Genomic DNA, 18979 nt, shown 5'->3' with positions numbered 1-18979 from the left:
GTTAGTGACTTCAGTGGAAACTATTTGCTTGAGATTTCTAGTGGGTAGTTGTGTCTAAGTGTATCACTGGCCGTTTAACCCAAAAGTCCCAAATCCCAGTTCTTGAGCATTCCCTCCTTCATCATCATTACCAAATATTTGCTAATCTCTCGTAGGTGCTGTCTTTATGCTAATTTGGGCCGGGGTGAGGGTGACGGTTGAAACAGAGGGAACTTACTGGGACAGACTAAATTTAGAAAAATAGATGAATGAGAATGCAAAGTCACAATGGTGGCTAGAGAGGGTTTAGAATCAGATTCTCGGCGCTGGATTTGAAGGGTCAATCGGTCTAATTCCCCTACTCCGCGATTCAGAGAGCAAGTGGTACCTAAACCTAGCGTGGAAAGACTTGCAGGGTTTGGATAAGCGGGGAACAAAAGGGGATTGGGGGTGCAGGGACTCAGCAAATGGAGGGAGCAAAGGTCCTGGGGCCAGGACACCCGCCAGGGTGCGAACCAGTTAACGCGGCCAGTGATCTGTGTTACCAGCAGGCTTTTTTCTAGCCTCCCTTTAGCTCCCTCTGCTTTATTTTTCAGCTTAGTCTTTGTTGCCTCGGCCTTGTGACCTACGTGTGCACGAGGGAGACTTCTAAAGCAGTTATGCTATCTCCTCCAGCTCCTTTCCAGCCAAAGCCTTCCAGAGCAACCGCTCGCTCCCAGCCCATTTCCCCGCCTGGGACACTTGCTTCCTCAGAGCGTGCTACTGCCCCTTCTTTTCCAGCCCGCCAATAAGTCAGTTTATAAGGAATAAAGTCTCTTAGGGAGTTCTTTCTTGTTTGGTTTGGATCGAAGGGAGGAGTTTAATCTAAGCTTTTGGTCAAAAGTATAAAATACGATCAAGGCCCAGAAATCCCAATTCTTTAGACCTTGAATGCAAACGTGCGTCTTGCCTTTTAGGTTGGAAGTTACAATAAGTTCCTAACCTAGTCCGGTATGAGGAACCAGAAGAAAGAGCCTTGTCAACATCCTGTGTGCACAGCAAGTGTGGAAAACTGAAACAGTCATTTGAAGTGTTTCGAAAATAAACCTCTGCGAGCACATTACCTACGGTATCACATTGTCGGCCATGGGGCGGGCGGGGACGCTGGGACCGGCGCAGGCGGGGTCGGCGCAGAGGGCCCCTTGGGTGCAAAGCGCAGCTGCCAGGACCCGGCGCCGCCCCGCCTCCCGCTCGCGCCTCCCGAGAGGTGGAGGCAGCGCTGCGGCCGTTGACCTGCTGCCGGCGGCCGTGCGGGACGCTCTTGGCCATCAGAGTTGCAGGGAGCTGGGCGGAGCATGCCGGAGCCACACGCTGGGACCGGGTGGGCGTAAGGATAGCAGAGAGCGGCGCTGGGGGCGTAGTGGTGGGCCGCTAGCTGGCGTGGAGCAGTGAGAAGGGTGCTCTACAGCCCGCCGTGGCCGGGACAGCAGGCGGCCCCATATCCGAACGGTGGGAGGGGTCTACTAGGCCTGGCACTCGGGCTACCCCAGCTTCGGGTGAAGCTGTGTTGGAGCCTGCTTCTTCGAAGCACCGAGGCCTCTACGACACCCGGGCCATTTCTCTGAGGGTATCGGAAACGTGACGCGATGAGGAGCCGGAGTAACTCGGGGGTCCGACTGGACGGCTACGCTAGGCTGGTGCATCAGACCATCCTGTGCCATCAGGTAAGTGAGGGATGGATGTCTCACGTAATCACCAAGGAAATGTAGGTGACAGCCTGGACAGAGACCCTGGGTGAACCCGCGCGCGCGCGCGTGTGTGTCTGTGTGTGTGTGTAGCAGGTTCTCCGCCCCCTAGCCGGGGAGGCCCCGTAAAGGACCTGAAAAAACGATAGGAGCTGGGCCAGGCACTTTTAGCCGCAAGTCCTGAGTCGTGGCTTCTGAACCCCCTGTACCCAAGCCACAGCTGGGTTCCAGGAGTCAGAGTTGAAAGATGTGTTGAAGCTTGTGTATTGACACCTCTACCCCCCGCCCCAGTTTTGGCATCATCTCCTAGCCCCTCCCGCCAAAGAGATAGGGGAATATTTACTCATCTTTAGACTATTGGGACGACCTGAACTACCTTGTATATACAGTTAATTATATTGCCTCTACTTTAATGCTGGTTTTTCTTTGATAGTTATTTCTTCCTAACTGGAGAGTTAAAACATTGTCTTTTTATTAACAGTACCCACACTTCAGACTTCTAAGATTTCAGTCAGCTCTTTTCCCTTATTCAAGATAGCATTTGAGTGCACTTGGTCAGAAGAGGAGGTTATAAAACTCAGGAGTGGGGAAGTAGAAGAAAGACCAAAGTCCCTAAGTAACCCATTTGATAGATTCTGTCTCCTCATACCAACACCCTATGGTTACATGTCCATCCTCTTTTTCTTGGCCTTTCAGAATCCCGTGACTGGCTTGCTTCCAGCCAGTTATGATCAGAAAGATGCCTGGGTCCGGGATAACGTGTACAGCGTCTTGGCTGTGTGGGGTTTGGGCCTAGCCTATCGAAAGAATGCAGACCGGGATGAGGATAAGGCAAAGGCCTATGAACTTGAACAGGTACTCAGATAAAAAATACAGGGAAATCTGGAGCTGGGGGGTGGGAGGGCAGAGAGCAGGGATTGAAAGAATGTAGCCCATAAGAGGTAAAAGAACTGTATTTTGTCTTTCTCTTTCTTTCTTCCCCTTCCTGGAACTACATTCCAAAGAGCTTTCCTGTATTGTACTCAATTTTTTTGGCCATGGAAACTTGAAACTTGCTGATTCAGGAGGAGAGGCCACAGTTCGTTCTGTTACAGTGGAAAATCCTGTCCTGGGATCTTTGCTAAAATGTGTAATCCTCTAAGTAAATGTATGTTTCAGTTTCCAGAGTATTTATTTTCATTGAGAAGAATGTTTGGGAGCAGGTTATCTACCATTTTACTTCATTTTTGAAAAGTACAGGTGGTATTTAAGGGTAACAGACACAAATGGGCAGAACTCCTCAACTAGACACAAGTGAAGATTGTTTGTTGACTTTTAAACCTGTGCATGAGGATGGGATACATTTCCATGTATTTGTATCTTCTTCAGTGTCTTTTAGTTTTCAGAGTATAGGTCTTTCACCTCCTTGGTTAGGTATATTCCTAGGTATTTTATTCTTTTTGATACAATTGTCTGTGGAATTGTTTTTCTGATTTCTCTTTCTGCTAGTTTGTTGTTAGTATATAGAAATGCAACAGGTTTCTGTATATTGATTTTGTATCCTGTGACTTTGCTGAATGTGTTTATTAGTTCTAATAGTTTTTTAATGGAGTCTTTCGAGTTTTCTATATATAATATCATGCCATCTGCAAATAATGACAGTTTTACTTCTTCCTTACCAATTTGGCTGCCTTTTATCTCTTCATCTTGCCTGACTGCCCCTGGCTAGTAAGAGTGGGCATTCTTCCTTGTCTTGTTCCTGATCTTAGAAGAAAAGCTTTCAGTTTTTCACCATTGATTATGATGTTGGCTGAGGGTTTGTTGTATATGGCCTTTATTATGTTGAGGTATGTTCCTTCTATTCCCATTTTATTGAGAGTTTTTATCATGAATGGATGTTGAATTTTGTCCAGTGCTTTTTCTACATCTATGGAGATTATCATATGGTTTTTATCCTTCCTTTTGTTAATGTAGTGTAGCATATTGATTGATTTACGAATATTGTACCATCCTCACATCCCTGGAATAAATCCCTCTTGGATGTGATGGATGATCCTTTTGAGTATTTTTTAATTCAGTTTGTTAATATTTTGTTGAGTATTTTTGCATCTATGTTCATCATGGATGTTGGTCTGTTTATCACCAGGGAAATGCAAACCAAAACCACAATGAGCTATCACCTCACACCAGTCAGAACGGCTAATACCCAAAAGACAAGAAATAACAAGTTTTGGCGAGGATGGGGAGAAAAGGGAACTCTCCTTCACTATTGGTGGGAATGCAAATTAATCCAGCCACTGTGGAAAACAACATGGAGGTTCCTCAAAAAAACTAAAAATAGAAATACCATATGGCCTAGCAATTCCACTTCTGGGAATTTACCCAAAGAAAATAAAATCACTAATTTGAAAAGATCTATGCACATCTGTGTTCATTGCAGCATTATTTACAATAGCCAAGGTATGGAAGCAGCCCAACTACACATAGATGAATGCATAAAGAAGATGTGGTACATATACAGAATGGAATATTGCTTAGCCATTAAAAGGAAGGAAATCTTGCCATTTGCAACAACATGGATTGACCTAGAGGGTATTATGCTAAGTGAGATAAGCCAGGCAGACAAAGACAAAAACCATATAATATGGAATCTAACAAAACAAACAAACAAAAAATAGGCTAAAAAATATGGACAACAGATTGTTGGTTACCATAAGAAGGGGTGTGGGGGGATGAGTGAAGTTGGTGAAGGGGATAAAGAGGTACAAACCATGAATTGTAAAATAAGTTAGTTGTAGGAATGAAAGTTCAACATATAGAATATAAGCAATAATATTATAATATCTTGGTATGGTAATGGGAACTAATCGTGGCAAGCATCTAGTACTGTATATAATTTTTGAGTCACTATGTTGTACATCTGAAATAATATTGTACATTAACTTTATTCCAATTAGAAAAAAATAAACCTATTACCACTGTTTCAGAACTTATACCCTCCAACCCCAACTCAAAATAAAGTCAAGAGTAAGCAGACACCTTTAAACTAACTTTTAACTCCCTTCCTTTCAGTAAAGAAGTATCCTTTATAGAACTCTTTAGACACAGGGTGCTGTGTCTTCTTGAATAACCAAGAAAACAATATTCTAGGCTACATGGGACGCTTTTTCCTTTTTTATTAAAGTACCATTGATATACAATCTTATGATGGTTTCACATAGACAACACAGTGGTTTCAACATTCACCCTACATGGGACTCTTAACATTGAGATACTCTGCTGTCACCTGTAAGGTGCATGTGAATTATTTTCCATTAGTGGAAATGATTCTCTCTATACCAACCATTTTCTTAAGTGGTCTCCCTCAAATGTAGACAATCTGATCTCCAGTCTTCATCTATAAATCAAAATATTGAGATTTTGTTTTTTGTTAAGGGCACCAACATACTGTGGGGTTGCAGTCCTTAGCCATAGAGAAGTTTCACTGTGTTGTCCTCTGCAACAGTAGGCATTTTTCAAGCTGTTATTAGGTACTTAGGTCCACCAGAAAAATTTGTTCATCCTATTGCTCTAGCCCAGGAAGTACAGATCAATATTTTTATGACTTATAGAAATAATACATAACTATTGTAAGAATTTGGAAAATATAGAGGAGTGTTAAAAAAAATCACCTGTAATCCTACTCCTTCTCCACCCCTGAAATCCTACATCCAACCCTAATGTTTTGCTGTTTTGTTTGTTTTGTTTTGCTAGAAGTTAATACCCATGGAACAAAACCCAGGATTCCATACCCTGGTACAATTTGACCTTTTTTTTTCAGTGCTATTAGAAAAAATCTGATGTCTCCTTACTGACCAGTCATTCTACAAAGGCGACATTTTTCCTGTGGCCCAGGTAGAAAGAATTTAACAGAAGAAGGTGGGGAAATTCGGGAAACATTAAATTGCTCATTCTAAAAGTTTCATGCTCCATTAATTTTTCACATAGCCCAATTTGTTGGAGCTATCCTCCAACAAATACTTTTCATTACACCTCAATAACAACTTTGGAATGTCTCAGAAACATCATGACAGTAGGAAACATCTTCAAAAAAGACATTTCTTTGGGAATTCTAAAATTTCTATGAACTTTTATTTATGAATTAAAACATTTTATTATTAAGTCTTAACTTTTCTTTCTCAAACCTGACTCAGTTAATTCAGACCAGAGACAGAAAAGCATCTCTATAAAGTGCCATATAGGAAATATTTTTGGCATTGTGGGTCACCTGTGGTCTCTGCCTTACTACTCAGCTCTCCCATTATTGCCCCAAAGCAGCTAGAGACAACATAATTAAATAAGCATGGCTATATTCCAATAAGCTTTATTTACAAAAACAGGTGGTGAGCTGGATTATTGCCCCAAAGCAGCTAGAGACAACATAATTAAATAAGCATGGCTATATTCCAATAAGCTTTATTTACAAAAACAGGCAGTGAGCTGGAGTTGTCCCTAGGTCTACATGAGTGGTTCTGAATCTGGGTATACACTGGCATAACTTGGGAAGTTTTAAGAAATACTTGTCCTGGACCCCACTCTATAACAATTTAGATAAATCTTGAAGGGGAGCCCAGGGGCATTCAATATTTTTAAAAAATCTACCCAGGTGATTCTAAAGTGTAGCAGGAATAATAACTACTGACCTATGGCCAATAAATGAGCACAGATTATACCCCACCTACTGTCAACTTTCCCTTACTGTATGAACAAACCCATCCCTTCCCTCCAACTCTCACCTTGATTTCTCTCTGAGAAATAATGTCAGAGAACTAAAGAGAATTCTGGATAAAACTAGGTCAAGGATATTAGTTGACTCTTCTATCCTAAGTTAAGATAGATTTATACACATATGTGTTTTTACAAATGCCCTTTTCTCTTAGTCATATAGATAAAGACACGGACCCATAAAAATAAAAACGCACACAAATAGAACCATTTGGCTGCCTCCAGTTCTACTTCTTCCTCATTTTTATTCTCTTTGTGTAGTCTCATCTTTTCTCATGACTTTATTACCTTTATGAGAATGACTTCCAAATCTTCATCTTTAACTCTGACCTCACTTCAAACTGATTTTCATTTATCTTCTGATCAGTTGCGCCTGCATATACTGTGGCTTCTCAAACTCAGTATGTCTGAAACCCACCTTCCCTACTGAGAACAGATTACCAAACCACAGCAACTCACCTTTACTCCTGTTGGTGTCCTCATTCTACCTGGGTGATATTATTGAGAGCATTTCTCATAGTATATTCTGTGGGACATTAGGTCAACTAAGTTTGGGTCAGTCTTTAATAGTGGGTTTCTTTACACCCTAATTTCTCAGAGCCTTAGATGTACTAGTGTGCTTTTTTAATCTAAGATGGGGGTGAATTTTACAGCCTTTCCAGAATTTCCTGGACTACTGTTTTGTAAAACAGTGTTTGAAAAGAGCTGCTATTTGGGTGGTTTTCGACTTGTCCCTTTTGTCTTTTGATACATGGACACCAAAGTCCATTGATTCTTATAATTTTTCTTGACTCCATCCCCTTCTTTCTGTTCCTTTCTGCCTCAACCCTAGTGTAAACCATAGCCACTTAACACTATTGTGAAAAACACACTTAAATTATATCATTTCCATTCTCAGCAATCTTTCTGTGGCTTTCATTTCCCTATGAATAAAATCCAAGTGATTTGTATTAATAGACAGGGCTCCCTAAGGCTTTGGTCCCAGCCTTCCTTTTTAGTATTACATCATGCTAGTGCCCTGCATTATACCCCCAGTTCCAGCCAGATTGGTGTCTTCATGACTCCTCTAATAATCCCTTAATAAAAATATCTGACATTCATGTAAATACTTTTCATTATACTACATACTTTCCCATAATTACTAGTATTTTATTTACACAGTACCCTGTGAGGTAGGTATTATTTTCCCAATTTACAAGTGAAGAGATTGAACAGGTGGATGAAGCTGGAATTTGGCGGTGCCATGAATACAACCTGGGTCTTATGACTTCAGCTTTAGTCTTTTTAAATTTTTCCTCCATGGACGCCAGGGACATTCCCACCTCCAAATCTTTTTATAAGCTGTTTCTTCCACTGTGGTGCCTGTTCCCTTCCAATCTGAACTAACACCCTCCTTTCAGAGCCTGGCACCAATCCCACTTTTTCTGTGGCTCAGCTGTACAGTGATGACTTCTTTCTTAGGACTGCTTTCTTGGAACTTCTAGATCACTTATGGTGTGTGCCATTCAACATGTTCAGTTTTTCATGTAGCAGACTTTGTGTAATTGTTATGTGCCAGGTTCTATAATAGATACAAAAAATAAAATGGGAGAAAATGTTTATATTTAACTCTCAACTTTTTATTTTAAAATTTTTTTAGTTTATGGAAAAGTAAAAATAGTGAAATGAACCTTTTTGCATATACTCATTACCTAGATTCACTAGTTGTTAACATTTTGTCATGTTTGCATCCTCCCTTTCTCTAAATGCATGCATGTATACACAGATATACACACACACAATAAGCCATTTAAGAGTTACTTAACAGACATAAATTATATATTTTTAAAAACACGATCTGCTTAGTCCATTGACCTAAAGTCCTATTTCTGAACCTGGTCTCTGCCCCTTTTTCTCAAGGATTTCATAGTCTGATAGGGGAGATTGATATATAAACAAATAGTTATAATACATTAGGACAGATACTGTAAGTACTGCATATATAGGAGATAAAGTACAAAGTTCTATGGGGACACAGAGAGGTAGGAATGTCTCATTCCCCTTGAACATAGCAAGGAAGGATTAACAGAGGAGTAGGGTTTTAAAGCATAACTAGGAATTGTTAGGTAGACTATGTTTATGGTTTAGGGTTTTCTTTAAACATATCTGTCCTGTCTCTCTTGTCTTTATGTTCCACAAAGCCTGGTAGAGTGCTTTGCATATTTTATATGCTCAATAAATATATGATTATACATATACCTGGACAGAGAAAGATGAATACTTATATAGATACAGTTGTATATAGTTATATATCCTTATATACTCAATTTACAAATATATAGGTCCATATCCTCAAAAAGAGTAGGCAAGAGGAGGGTGTCACTTGGTGTGATTAGAAGCCCTGGCATATGAATAAACATATATAATTAATGCCAACAGTGCACCTGAATTGGAAAATGACCAGTTTGGGTAACACAGAGTACAGATACCCCCTCTGATTCCTATATCCCCATGCTTCCTTTCAATTTTATACTGACTTGGAAGTTGGAACTTGAGGACAGAAATGGCTATCAATGGTCATTCCAGGAGGACAAAGTGGATGGCACTCAGGAATCCTCCACTGGGTCCTTGATTCCCCAGGTTTGCTGTTTAAGCTAAAGAAAATGTAGATGGGATTAGCAGGGCTGGATGGTAGAGAGTTGAAAGGTTGTGACAGAAAACTGAGTATGTGTTAACACAAAGAAGGTAATTCCGAACTGATCAAGTTCCCCCACAGAGTGAGGAGGCTGTGTGAAATGCTTTCTGTAACAAGGTATATTAAAGGATGGTTTGTTTCACTGGGGTCAAAGTAATGATATAGATCTTCTTGCACGGGTTGCAGTCAGTTTCATTATAATAATGCTGTGCTTTAAAAGGTAAGAAGATCATGCACTGCCTGTTCTCTCTCTCCCTCGCTCTCCCTCCCTCCCTACTTCCCTCCCTCCACCTTGCTCCATCTCTCCACTCCTCTTTTTCCTTCCTTGATCTGTAAGGGTTGGGGACCATTTATAGACAGAAATTACTTAAGAAAGGGAAACTGCTCAAGGAAACACTTTTTTTCCTCAGTTAGACTTTATAAAGAGTTGAAGCATTATTTAATAGGTACCTATCCTTATCATGCCTATTTCTGGCAGTCCCACTTGAATGTTTTGAAGGAATAAAAAATGATGCTGTTCCCAAGTAGATTAGTTTTCAGAGGTGTCCTCAAGCCACCTCTGAGCCAGCATTCCCTGGAGTAACCTAGTTGTATTTCTTCTGGACTGTGAAGCAGAAAGCTTAAAGAAATGGAAAAGCTATTTTGTGGTACATTCTTTCAAAACATATTGCCTATCCATGCCACTGTTGATGGGCCCTTCCAGTGTCATGAAGTGTAACTAGTATAGAACAGTATTACTATACTATATCATAATTAAATAATTATTATTACTATATCATATATTAGCTAGTATACTATAGTTGGAAATCAAAATTTTGGAATGTTATGATTGGAAAATTAACTACTTTAGAAATTCTCAAGCCCCAGTAAAAGAAATAGTTATGACTTTAGACTTGAAGAAGTTTGTGACATTTTTCTCATGAAAAAGGGGTTGAGTTGCACTAGCAATTCTCCTTTGTACTTGTTCTGAGTTGGAGTTGATTTATTCTTTAGGGAAAATGTCTAGATAACTATTTCTGTGGACTTTTGAAGATAAGTCTTGGCTAGTTTAGAAAAAGTAAAAGTTATCTATGTTTGCTTTTCTAGGCTGTAAGGTGTGTTTTAGAATATCCTGATAGCTTTATGATTTTTGAGCTACTTGTCCTTTTACTCTGGGTATAAAGTCCCTAATAGGATGATTGGCTTAGTTTTACATAAGCCTGTTGGAGCTTGGATTTTTTTTAACCTGAAGGAGTCACCAACTGCAGGTTTTGATTCCACTTTTAGCTGCAATCTGCTCTTCTGTGTACGTATAAAGTAAATGCCATGTAAATAGGAACCCAGGATAGGGTTACTTGTTCTAAAAGGTCATGTACCAACTGCAGTTGCTGAGTAAGTGCTCCTGCATCTAGGGATGTTTATAACAGTCTTGTTTCCATTTATTTCTGCAGAGCATAGTGAAGCTGATGAGGGGACTGCTGCACTGCATGATCAGACAGGTATGGTATTGTTAAAAGTTCCCTCTCTAATAAAAGCACATTGTAATGATATCACTACCCCCTAGATAATGTTTATAGTTTATATATTTTTTCAATTGTACAAACAGTTCACGCTAATTTTAGAAAATTTGTAGATTCAAGTGGCAAAATGTCACCCATGATCTCACCACCCAGTTACCACTGGAATGTTTCCTTCTAGTTTTTTTTCTGTCTACAAATGTCTTTTTAATATGCTTTATCATTACTGTATGTGAAATTATGTATATTGAGTGAAACATGATATAGATCTATAAGCACTCATCTGAAACCCTTGGGACCAGATGAATTTTAGAATTCAGAATTTCTCAGACTTTTAAAAGGTAGTACAGTGCACATTCCATATATTATGTTATGCCCTCAACAGGTTCAAAACAGCACTCTATTATCAAAAACATTAGTCTCTGTCTATAGGGAAACATGCTTTTTCATATTAAGTGGAATAAATAAAAAACTGTGTATCGCCCCATGTTGATTTGAATGAAGTGTTGCCACCAAATGAAATTTGTTGCAAAACTTAGGTGAAAAACTTTTGGGAAGTGTTTTAGATTTTAGGATTGGAGATAATGGGGCCAAGGATTTATATCTCTTTGCATTAATTTGCATTTTTCTGATCTTCAGTGAAGGTGAGCATCTTTTCTTGTATAGATTGAAAATTTGCATTTCTTCTTATTATTAATTTCCTATTAAGTCCTTTGCGTATTTTTCTTTCTTGCCTATTTGAGGAGTTTCATACATTATAGATACTAACCCTTTGTCACATATACTGCAAATATTTTTTAGCAGTCTATGGTTTATCTTTTGCATTTGTTTATGATATTTTTTCCATTAAAAAGAATTTTAGAAAAAGAAAGTTTTATTTTTATCCTAGGAAATCTTTATGCATGTTGCACATATTGAATCTGAACTGATTCCCCTGAGACCAAGATTACATTTTATTAGAAGAATTGAGGCCCACATTAATAACGTGACTATCCACAGGCATACAAGTCTAAAGTAAAAATAAATCAACTCCAGACTCCTGAACCTCTGTATCAGTACTCTTTATATGGGCTATCTCACAGTCATCATTTCTTCTTTTATTCTTTGCTACTTTTTTTTCTGTTTTAGATATTTGCATTTTCTTCTTTACCAAATGAGTTTAAAGTCACTAATTTCATAAACTGCATTTAAGGTTTAATAGGTACTATCATGTATCAGATGCATATATAATCAAATCTAAGTTTCAGAGACTAGTTGTTCCTTGCACAATGTTTCATTTCTGGCCTCTGGTTTCAGCTTTCTTTCATATCTTTTTTCTGTCACTCCATGTATCTCTCCCCAGCTCTTTTCATTACTGCTTCAAAATATATCCTTTTGCTCTAATTTCCCTCAAAATCCCTGCCTTTGTTTCAGAAACAAATATATCTTTTTTACAACTCAGTTATCTTTTACTAAGCTGTCCTCACTCAACCGCTCTGCATCTCAAATTATGTCTACAATGTGGTAAAATAAAAGAAAGATAATGAATAGAAAATAGCTTGTTTTGACTAGTATTATTTTCTAATTAAATTGCTTAAATTAAAAAACACCAGACTTTCCTAGCTGTAGTAGTGCAGGGAAAAAGAAGTAATAATGCCTTTTAAATATTTATAACTGCCTGAAGACCTAATTCAATGACTGTGTTAGAGTACTTCAGAAGTATGGCATGTGGGCTGATCTTTCTGGATAGACTTCTTTAATTGTTTTTGTTTTCTTCAGGTGGATAAAGTAGAATCCTTCAAATATAGTCAGAGTACCAAGGATAGCCTCCATGCCAAGTACAACACCAAAACTTGTGCCACTGTAGTGGGTGATGACCAGTGGGGACACCTGCAGTTGGATGCTACCTCTGTGTACCTGCTTTTCTTAGCACAAATGACTGCCTCAGGTTAGTACAAGGACGGAAGTACTGGGAACCACTGCAGAGTAAAGCATTTGCTCTGGCACACATGACTTCTCCAGAGGTGTTGGCCAGAAAACATAGCTATTTATATTACTCAAAGATGCATATTGGAAACTTAATATTTTGCAGATTTTATACAGACAAACAAATCTTTGAGATCTAGTTGGTATACTTTTACACTGTGAAACAAGTCTGGAGTACTAACTAATACTTTTTGAAAATTGAGAACCAGGAAATATTGGATGGGTTTTCTTTAGGTGGGTATTTTTATCTTTTATTAATCCTCAGGTACCATCAGATGAGAAAGAAGAGCTAGGGTTTATTACTTGTTCTCATACTATGCACTGACTAGCCTGTAGTAGTATTAACATAAGTTGAATCAACTACTTTATACTACTCACTGTGAATATATTATAGATAAGGTGTCTGTCTATAGGCATCTAAATTTTATTAAGGGAATTAACTTAAGAATCAGAATTTAAGTGTTTATTTTTTATTATTGAATAATACACCCTTACAGATAGTTTTGCTATTAGCTTTAGAATGCTAAGTAGTTTAGAGTTTAGTCTGTATCAGTAGAGAGCCCCTCAAAATAAATAATCAAGGAAGCTTCAGATAATTCACCCCAGTAGCAGGAGGACAGATTGGTTGGGGAAAAAATTAAGATGAAGGACTGGTTAGAATGTTAGCAAAATATGTTAGGCAAGAAATAATGCAGAATTTAGGTAAGGCAGTTGCCTTGAGGATGAAAAGGATAGATGTGAGAGATAATCAGTAGGTAGAATACAAAAGATCTTTATGGAAAATTTAGCAATTCTGTGCACATTTTTGAATTCTTAAAAATCTTAACTTTGGTTAAAAGGCAGGCTTAGATAGAAACTGACTGCAACTTACAGAGAAACGTTTATTCAAAGAAATTTAAACTTGGTAAGAGCAGTGAGAGAGTGCAATATTTGGGCCATAAACAACCCCCACCCCTGCCCCAGGTTCACCATAAGAGAAGCACTACTGGAGGTAAATGTGCAGCCAAGAACACAAGTCTCTCTCTCTCCAGTTTCTAGTCTAGGGCTATGATATCCCCTTGAGAGACATAGGTTGCCAGCATTTTTCATCCTCCCCAGTTGTGTTGCAGAAGTTCTAGTCTAGCCAAGAATAGCTAAGAAGGCTGGAACAACTTCCTATCCCCCAGTTAAACTCATGGAGTGGAAGCTTAACCCCAGACAGAGCAGGCCAAGAACACTAGGCTTGGCCCAACTTGCTAGAAGTGTGAAGGGAGAGGTAGGCCATAAGAATAGAAAGTTCCATAGGTCTTTCCAAGAGAACTGACTTTATTTGGAACAGAGTGTGGGGAAGTTCAAGCCTAAGGTCATTCTCAAAAACAATGCAGATTTTGGTTATAATAAATCAGGAGGAGGCTGATGCTCTATAAGAGCAGCAAGCTAACCCATATACCAGCTAGAAGTTTTAATAGACAAACAATGAAAGAGCTAAAAAAAAAAGTACTCCTGGAATTAAAACAAGTGTCAAAGGCTAGCTAGCACCAAAGACCACTGAAAAGAGGCCTGAATTTAATCAGATGAGACTGTGGAATAATTTATATCTCAGGACATTATACAATATAATAGAACAGTCGGCTGGAAATTAGTGGAGATTAACAGCTGAGTATGACACCAACAGAGGCAGACACTTAATAGATCACAGAAAGAAACAGTTGCTAAAACTAAAATCACTGTCTTCCTGGGGTGACATTGCCTTTGCCCATGCCCAAGGCTACACCCTCCTGAGGAGCAACATCAGAAGCTGCATACTGTGGGGAAAATAAATTTCACTGAAATAGTCCAGCCAAGTCACTAAACAAACAAGTAAACAAAAACAAGCACCATAGAGGAGGGGGTATAAGTATCTATAGAGTTTCTATAGCATATTGTCTACAATATCCAGTTTTTAACAAAAACTTGTGATGCATGAAAAAAAAACAGGAAAGTCTAATCCAACAGAAAAAAAACAAGGTAACAGAAACTACCTTTGACAGGAAGCATATGTTGAACTTAAGAAAAAAAGACTTCAAAGCAATTACGATAAAAATGTCCAAAATTCTAAAGGATACCATGCTTAAATAAGTAAATAAATATGTGATGAAAGTATTTCTTCAAATAGGGAATATCAATAAAGAGATAAAAATGAACCAAATGGAAATTCTAGAGTTGAAAAATATAACAACTGAAATGAAAAATTCACCAAAGAAACTTAACATATTTGAGCTGGCAGAAGAAACAGTCAGCATTCTTAAAGGTAGATCAGTAAAGATTAAGCAGTCTGAAGAACAGAGGGAAAAAAATAAAGAAAAATGAATAGAACCTCAGAGAAATGTAGGACACCATTTGAGCACCAATTCATGTGTAATGAGAATACCAGAAGGAAAGTAAGGAACAGAAAATATATTCAAAAAAATTATGGCTGAAAAAATTCCAAACTTGAGGAAAAACTTTAATCTACACATCTAAGAATCTCGGTGACCTCCAAGTAGGGGTAAACAGAGATCCACACCTAGAAGCATCATAGTAAAAATGTTAAAAAAAAGAAATAGAATATTTTGAAAACAATATGATAAAAATGACAAATCATATACAAGGGAATCCCAATAAGATAATTAAATGACTTCTCTTAAGAAAAAAATAGAGGCCAGTAGGCAGTGGAATGATATATTCAAAGGTTTGAAAAAAAAGAACTGTGAACCAAGAATCTTGCATCCAGTGAAACTATCTTTCACAAACAAGTGAAATAAAGGCATTCCCAAACAAAAGCTGAGAGAATTTGTTACTAGTATACCTACCTTGCAAGAAATACTAAAGGTTCTTCAGACTGAAAGCAGGTGACCCCAGAGAGTAATTGGAATCCACACACACAAAAAACAGACCACTTATAAAAGTAATTATAAAATACAGTGTAATTGTATATTTCTTCCTCTGTCTTCTCAAGTAATCTAAAAATCAATTGTATAAAGCAATATAATTATATTGTTTGGCTTATGGCATATAAAAATGTAATATATTTGATAATAGAATTAAAGAGGTGAGTGAAAGCAAAGCTATATTGAATTAAGGCAATGACCAAATGGCAATTCAAATCCATAGTAACAAATGAAGAGAAATAGAAATGGGAAATTAGAAAGTTAATAAAACAAAATATAAACATATAATTTCCTCTCAGCTTCTTTAAAAGATAGAAAATCTTTTAAAGAGTAATAATTGTAACAATGAATTGTTGTTTATAATATATATATGTAAAAAGATTGAAGAAGATATACCATGCCCACAGCCACCATAAGAAAGATAGAATAACTAATATTAGAGAAAACAGACTTAAAAACAAAAACTGTCACTAGAGTATAAAAGAGGGACATTTTAAAATGATAAAATAATCAGCCATCAGGAAGGTATAACAATTATAAACACACATGCATTTAACAACAGAGTTCCAAAATACATGAAGGAAAAGCTGGCAGAATTAAAGGCAGAAGTAGATAATTTAACAATAGTTAGAGACTTCAGTACCCATCTTTCAGTAATGCATAGAATAGGCAGAAGATCAACACAGAAATAGAAAACTTAAACCAACTAAATCTAATACACATCTATAGAACACTTCATCCAACAACAACAGAATATATATTCTTCCCAAATACCTTTGGAACATTCACCAGGATAAACTATATAGTAGGCCATAAAATAAGCCTCAATAAATTTAAGAAGATTGAAGTCACTCAGATATCTTCTATGACCAAAATGGAATGAAATTTGAAAACAGTGACATAAAGAAATTTGAGAAACTCATAAATTAAACAACAAACTCCTAAATAACCAATGAGTCAGAGAATCACAAGGGAAATTAGAAAAGCTTTGAGCTGAAGGAAAAGGAATACACAACATACCAAAACTTATGGGACTCAGGGAAAGCAGTGCTTAGGATTTTAAAGCTATAAGTGCCCATCTTAAAAAAAGAAGAAAGACTTCATGTCTATAATTGAGCTTCCATCTTAAGACACTGGGGAAAAAAAGAGAAAACTATACCTAAAGCATGTAGAAAGAATAAAATACTAAACATTGTGCAGAAATTAATGAAAAAGAGAAAGAAAAAACAAGAGAAAATCAAGCAAACCAAAAGCTGATTCTTTAAAAAGATTAACAAAATTAACAAACCTTTAGCTAGACTGACCAAGAGAAAAGTAGAAAGGACTCAAATTACTAAAATCAAGAACAAAAGATGGGACATACTACAACCTTACAGAAATATAAAGAATACTGTGAACAAATGTTTAATTTTGATAAAATGGACAAATTCTTAGAAAGACACAAAGTACTATATCTGACTCAAGAAGCAAAGGCATCTGAATCAATCTGTCTTAATTCAGGGGATAGAATTAGTGATATAATGACTTCGAACAAAGAAAGACCCAGACACAGATAGTTTCACTGATAAACTTTACCAAATATTTTAAAAACTATTACCAATTATTTACAAACACTTCCAAGAAATAGAAGAGTAAGCAAGACTTGCAAATTCACTCTATGAGGTCAATATTATTCTGACACCAAAACCAGGTAAAGATGTCACAGACAAAGTGCAAACTAATATCTTTTATGAATGTATATTTTAAGATCCTCAACAAAATGTTAGCAAACTGAATCCAGCAATATATAAAAAGGATTGTACACCATGATGAAGTTGCAGTTATATCTGAAAATCAATTACTGTAGTACATCATGTCAATGGAATAAAAGACAAATCCATACAATCATCTCCCTAGATGCAGAGAAAGCATTTGACAAATCCAATACATTTTCATCCTAAAGACACTCAAAAAACAAGTAATAAAGGGACTAAATTGATCTATACATTCAATGCAATTCCTACCAAAATCCAAGCTGTCTCCTTTGCAGAAATTTACAATCTGATCCTAAAATGCATGTGACAGTTCAAGGGACCCAGAATGGTCAAAACAATTCTGATAAAGAACAACAAAGTTAGAGGACTCACACTTTTGAATTAAAACCTTACAGCAAAGCTACAGTAATCAAAACAGTATGGTGCTGGCATAAGCATAGATTGTAGAGAAATGGAATAGAATTGAGAGCCTAGAAATAAACCATCACATTATGGTCAGTTGATCTTTAACAAGAGTGCCAAGATAATTCAATGGTGAAAGAACAATTTTATTAGCAAATGGTGCTGGAGAAACTGGATATTCACATGCAAAATTATGAAATTGGACTTCCTCATACCATAGAAAAAAATTAACTCAAAATGACCCATAGACCTAAATGTAAGGGGGAAACTATAAACCATTATTAATCTTCTAGGACTACCATGACAGAATACCACGGAATGAGTTGCTTAAACAACAGAAATTTATTTTCTCATAGCTGTGGAGGAAAGAAGTCTAAGATCAAGGCATCAGCAGGGCTGGTTTTGGTGAGCCCACTTGCCTTAGCTTGCAGACAGGTGCCTTCTCTGCTGTGTCCTCACATGGCCTTTTCTCTGTGTGCGTGCATTCCTGATGTCTCTTATAAGGACACCAGTTCCTATTGTATCAGGGCCCCACCCTTATGATCATATTTAAACTTAATTGCCTCCTTACAGGCCTTATCTCCACATATAGTCACATGTGGGTTAAGGCTTCAACATATATAAGGGACACAACTGAGTTCATAAAAAACACTTTGAGGAAAATATAGGAGTAAATCTTCCTGACTTTGGGATAGACAAAGCTTTGTTAAATATGACACCAAAAGCATAAGGAACTAAAGAAAAAATAAATTGTAATTTATCAAATTAAGAACTTTTGTGCTTCAAAGGATCCCTTTAAGGAAGTAAAAAAACACCACAGTATGATAGGAAATATTCACAAATTATATATCTGATAAGGGACTTGTATCTATAATTTATAAGGAACTCTCACAACTCCAGAATAAAAAGGTAACTACCTAATTTAAAATGGGCAAGGAATCTGAATTGATGTTTCTTCAAAGATATTCAAATGGCCAATAAGTACATGAAAAAAAATGCTGAACATAATTAGTTACTATGGAAATGCAGATCCAAACCATAATTAGATACCATGCCACACCCTGTAGGATAGCTAAAACCAAAAAGAGAGAAAATAACAAGTGCTGCTAAGGACATGGAGAAACTGGAGCCCTCATACAGTGCTGGGGGGGGGGCATGTAAAATGGTGCAGCCATTTTGGGAAACAGTCTGGCAGTTTTCCAGAGGTTAAACAGAGTTGCCGTATGATCTAGCAGTTTCACTTCTAGGTATATGCCCAAGAGAAATGAAAACATATGTTCACCCAAAAGTTTGTGCACATACATGAATTTCATAGCAGCATTGTTTATAACAGCCAAACTATGGAAATAACCAA

General features: G+C 37.4%; 1 protein-coding gene across 5 annotated transcripts in view; it reads left to right on the top strand.

Moving 5' to 3' along the window:
- Positions 1-1265: 1265 nt before the first annotated feature.
- The window catches only part of PHKA1 (phosphorylase kinase regulatory subunit alpha 1), a 149135-nt gene continuing 131421 nt past the window's right edge, over positions 1266-18979 (top strand). For 3 of the 5 annotated variants that reach the window (XM_057495519.1, XM_057495518.1, XM_057495517.1), the window contains exons 1-4: positions 1267-1682; positions 2400-2558; positions 10551-10598; positions 12375-12543. In XM_057495519.1, coding sequence (XP_057351502.1) covers positions 1605-1682; positions 2400-2558; positions 10551-10598; positions 12375-12543 — 454 coding nt within the window. In that variant the 5' untranslated portion in view covers positions 1267-1604. Of the gene's footprint in view, positions 1683-2399; positions 2559-10550; positions 10599-12374; positions 12544-18979 lie in introns of all 5 variants that reach the window. The other 2 variants (XM_057495521.1, XM_057495520.1) reach the window with 2 other exon arrangements.

The sequence above is a fragment of the Manis pentadactyla genome, chromosome X (genome assembly GCF_030020395.1).
Source record: "Manis pentadactyla isolate mManPen7 chromosome X, mManPen7.hap1, whole genome shotgun sequence".
In the NCBI taxonomy this organism is placed as follows: domain Eukaryota; kingdom Metazoa; phylum Chordata; class Mammalia; order Pholidota; family Manidae; genus Manis; species Manis pentadactyla.
Note: the sequence above shows the minus strand (reverse complement) of the source record. Positions and strands in the feature narration are given on the sequence as shown.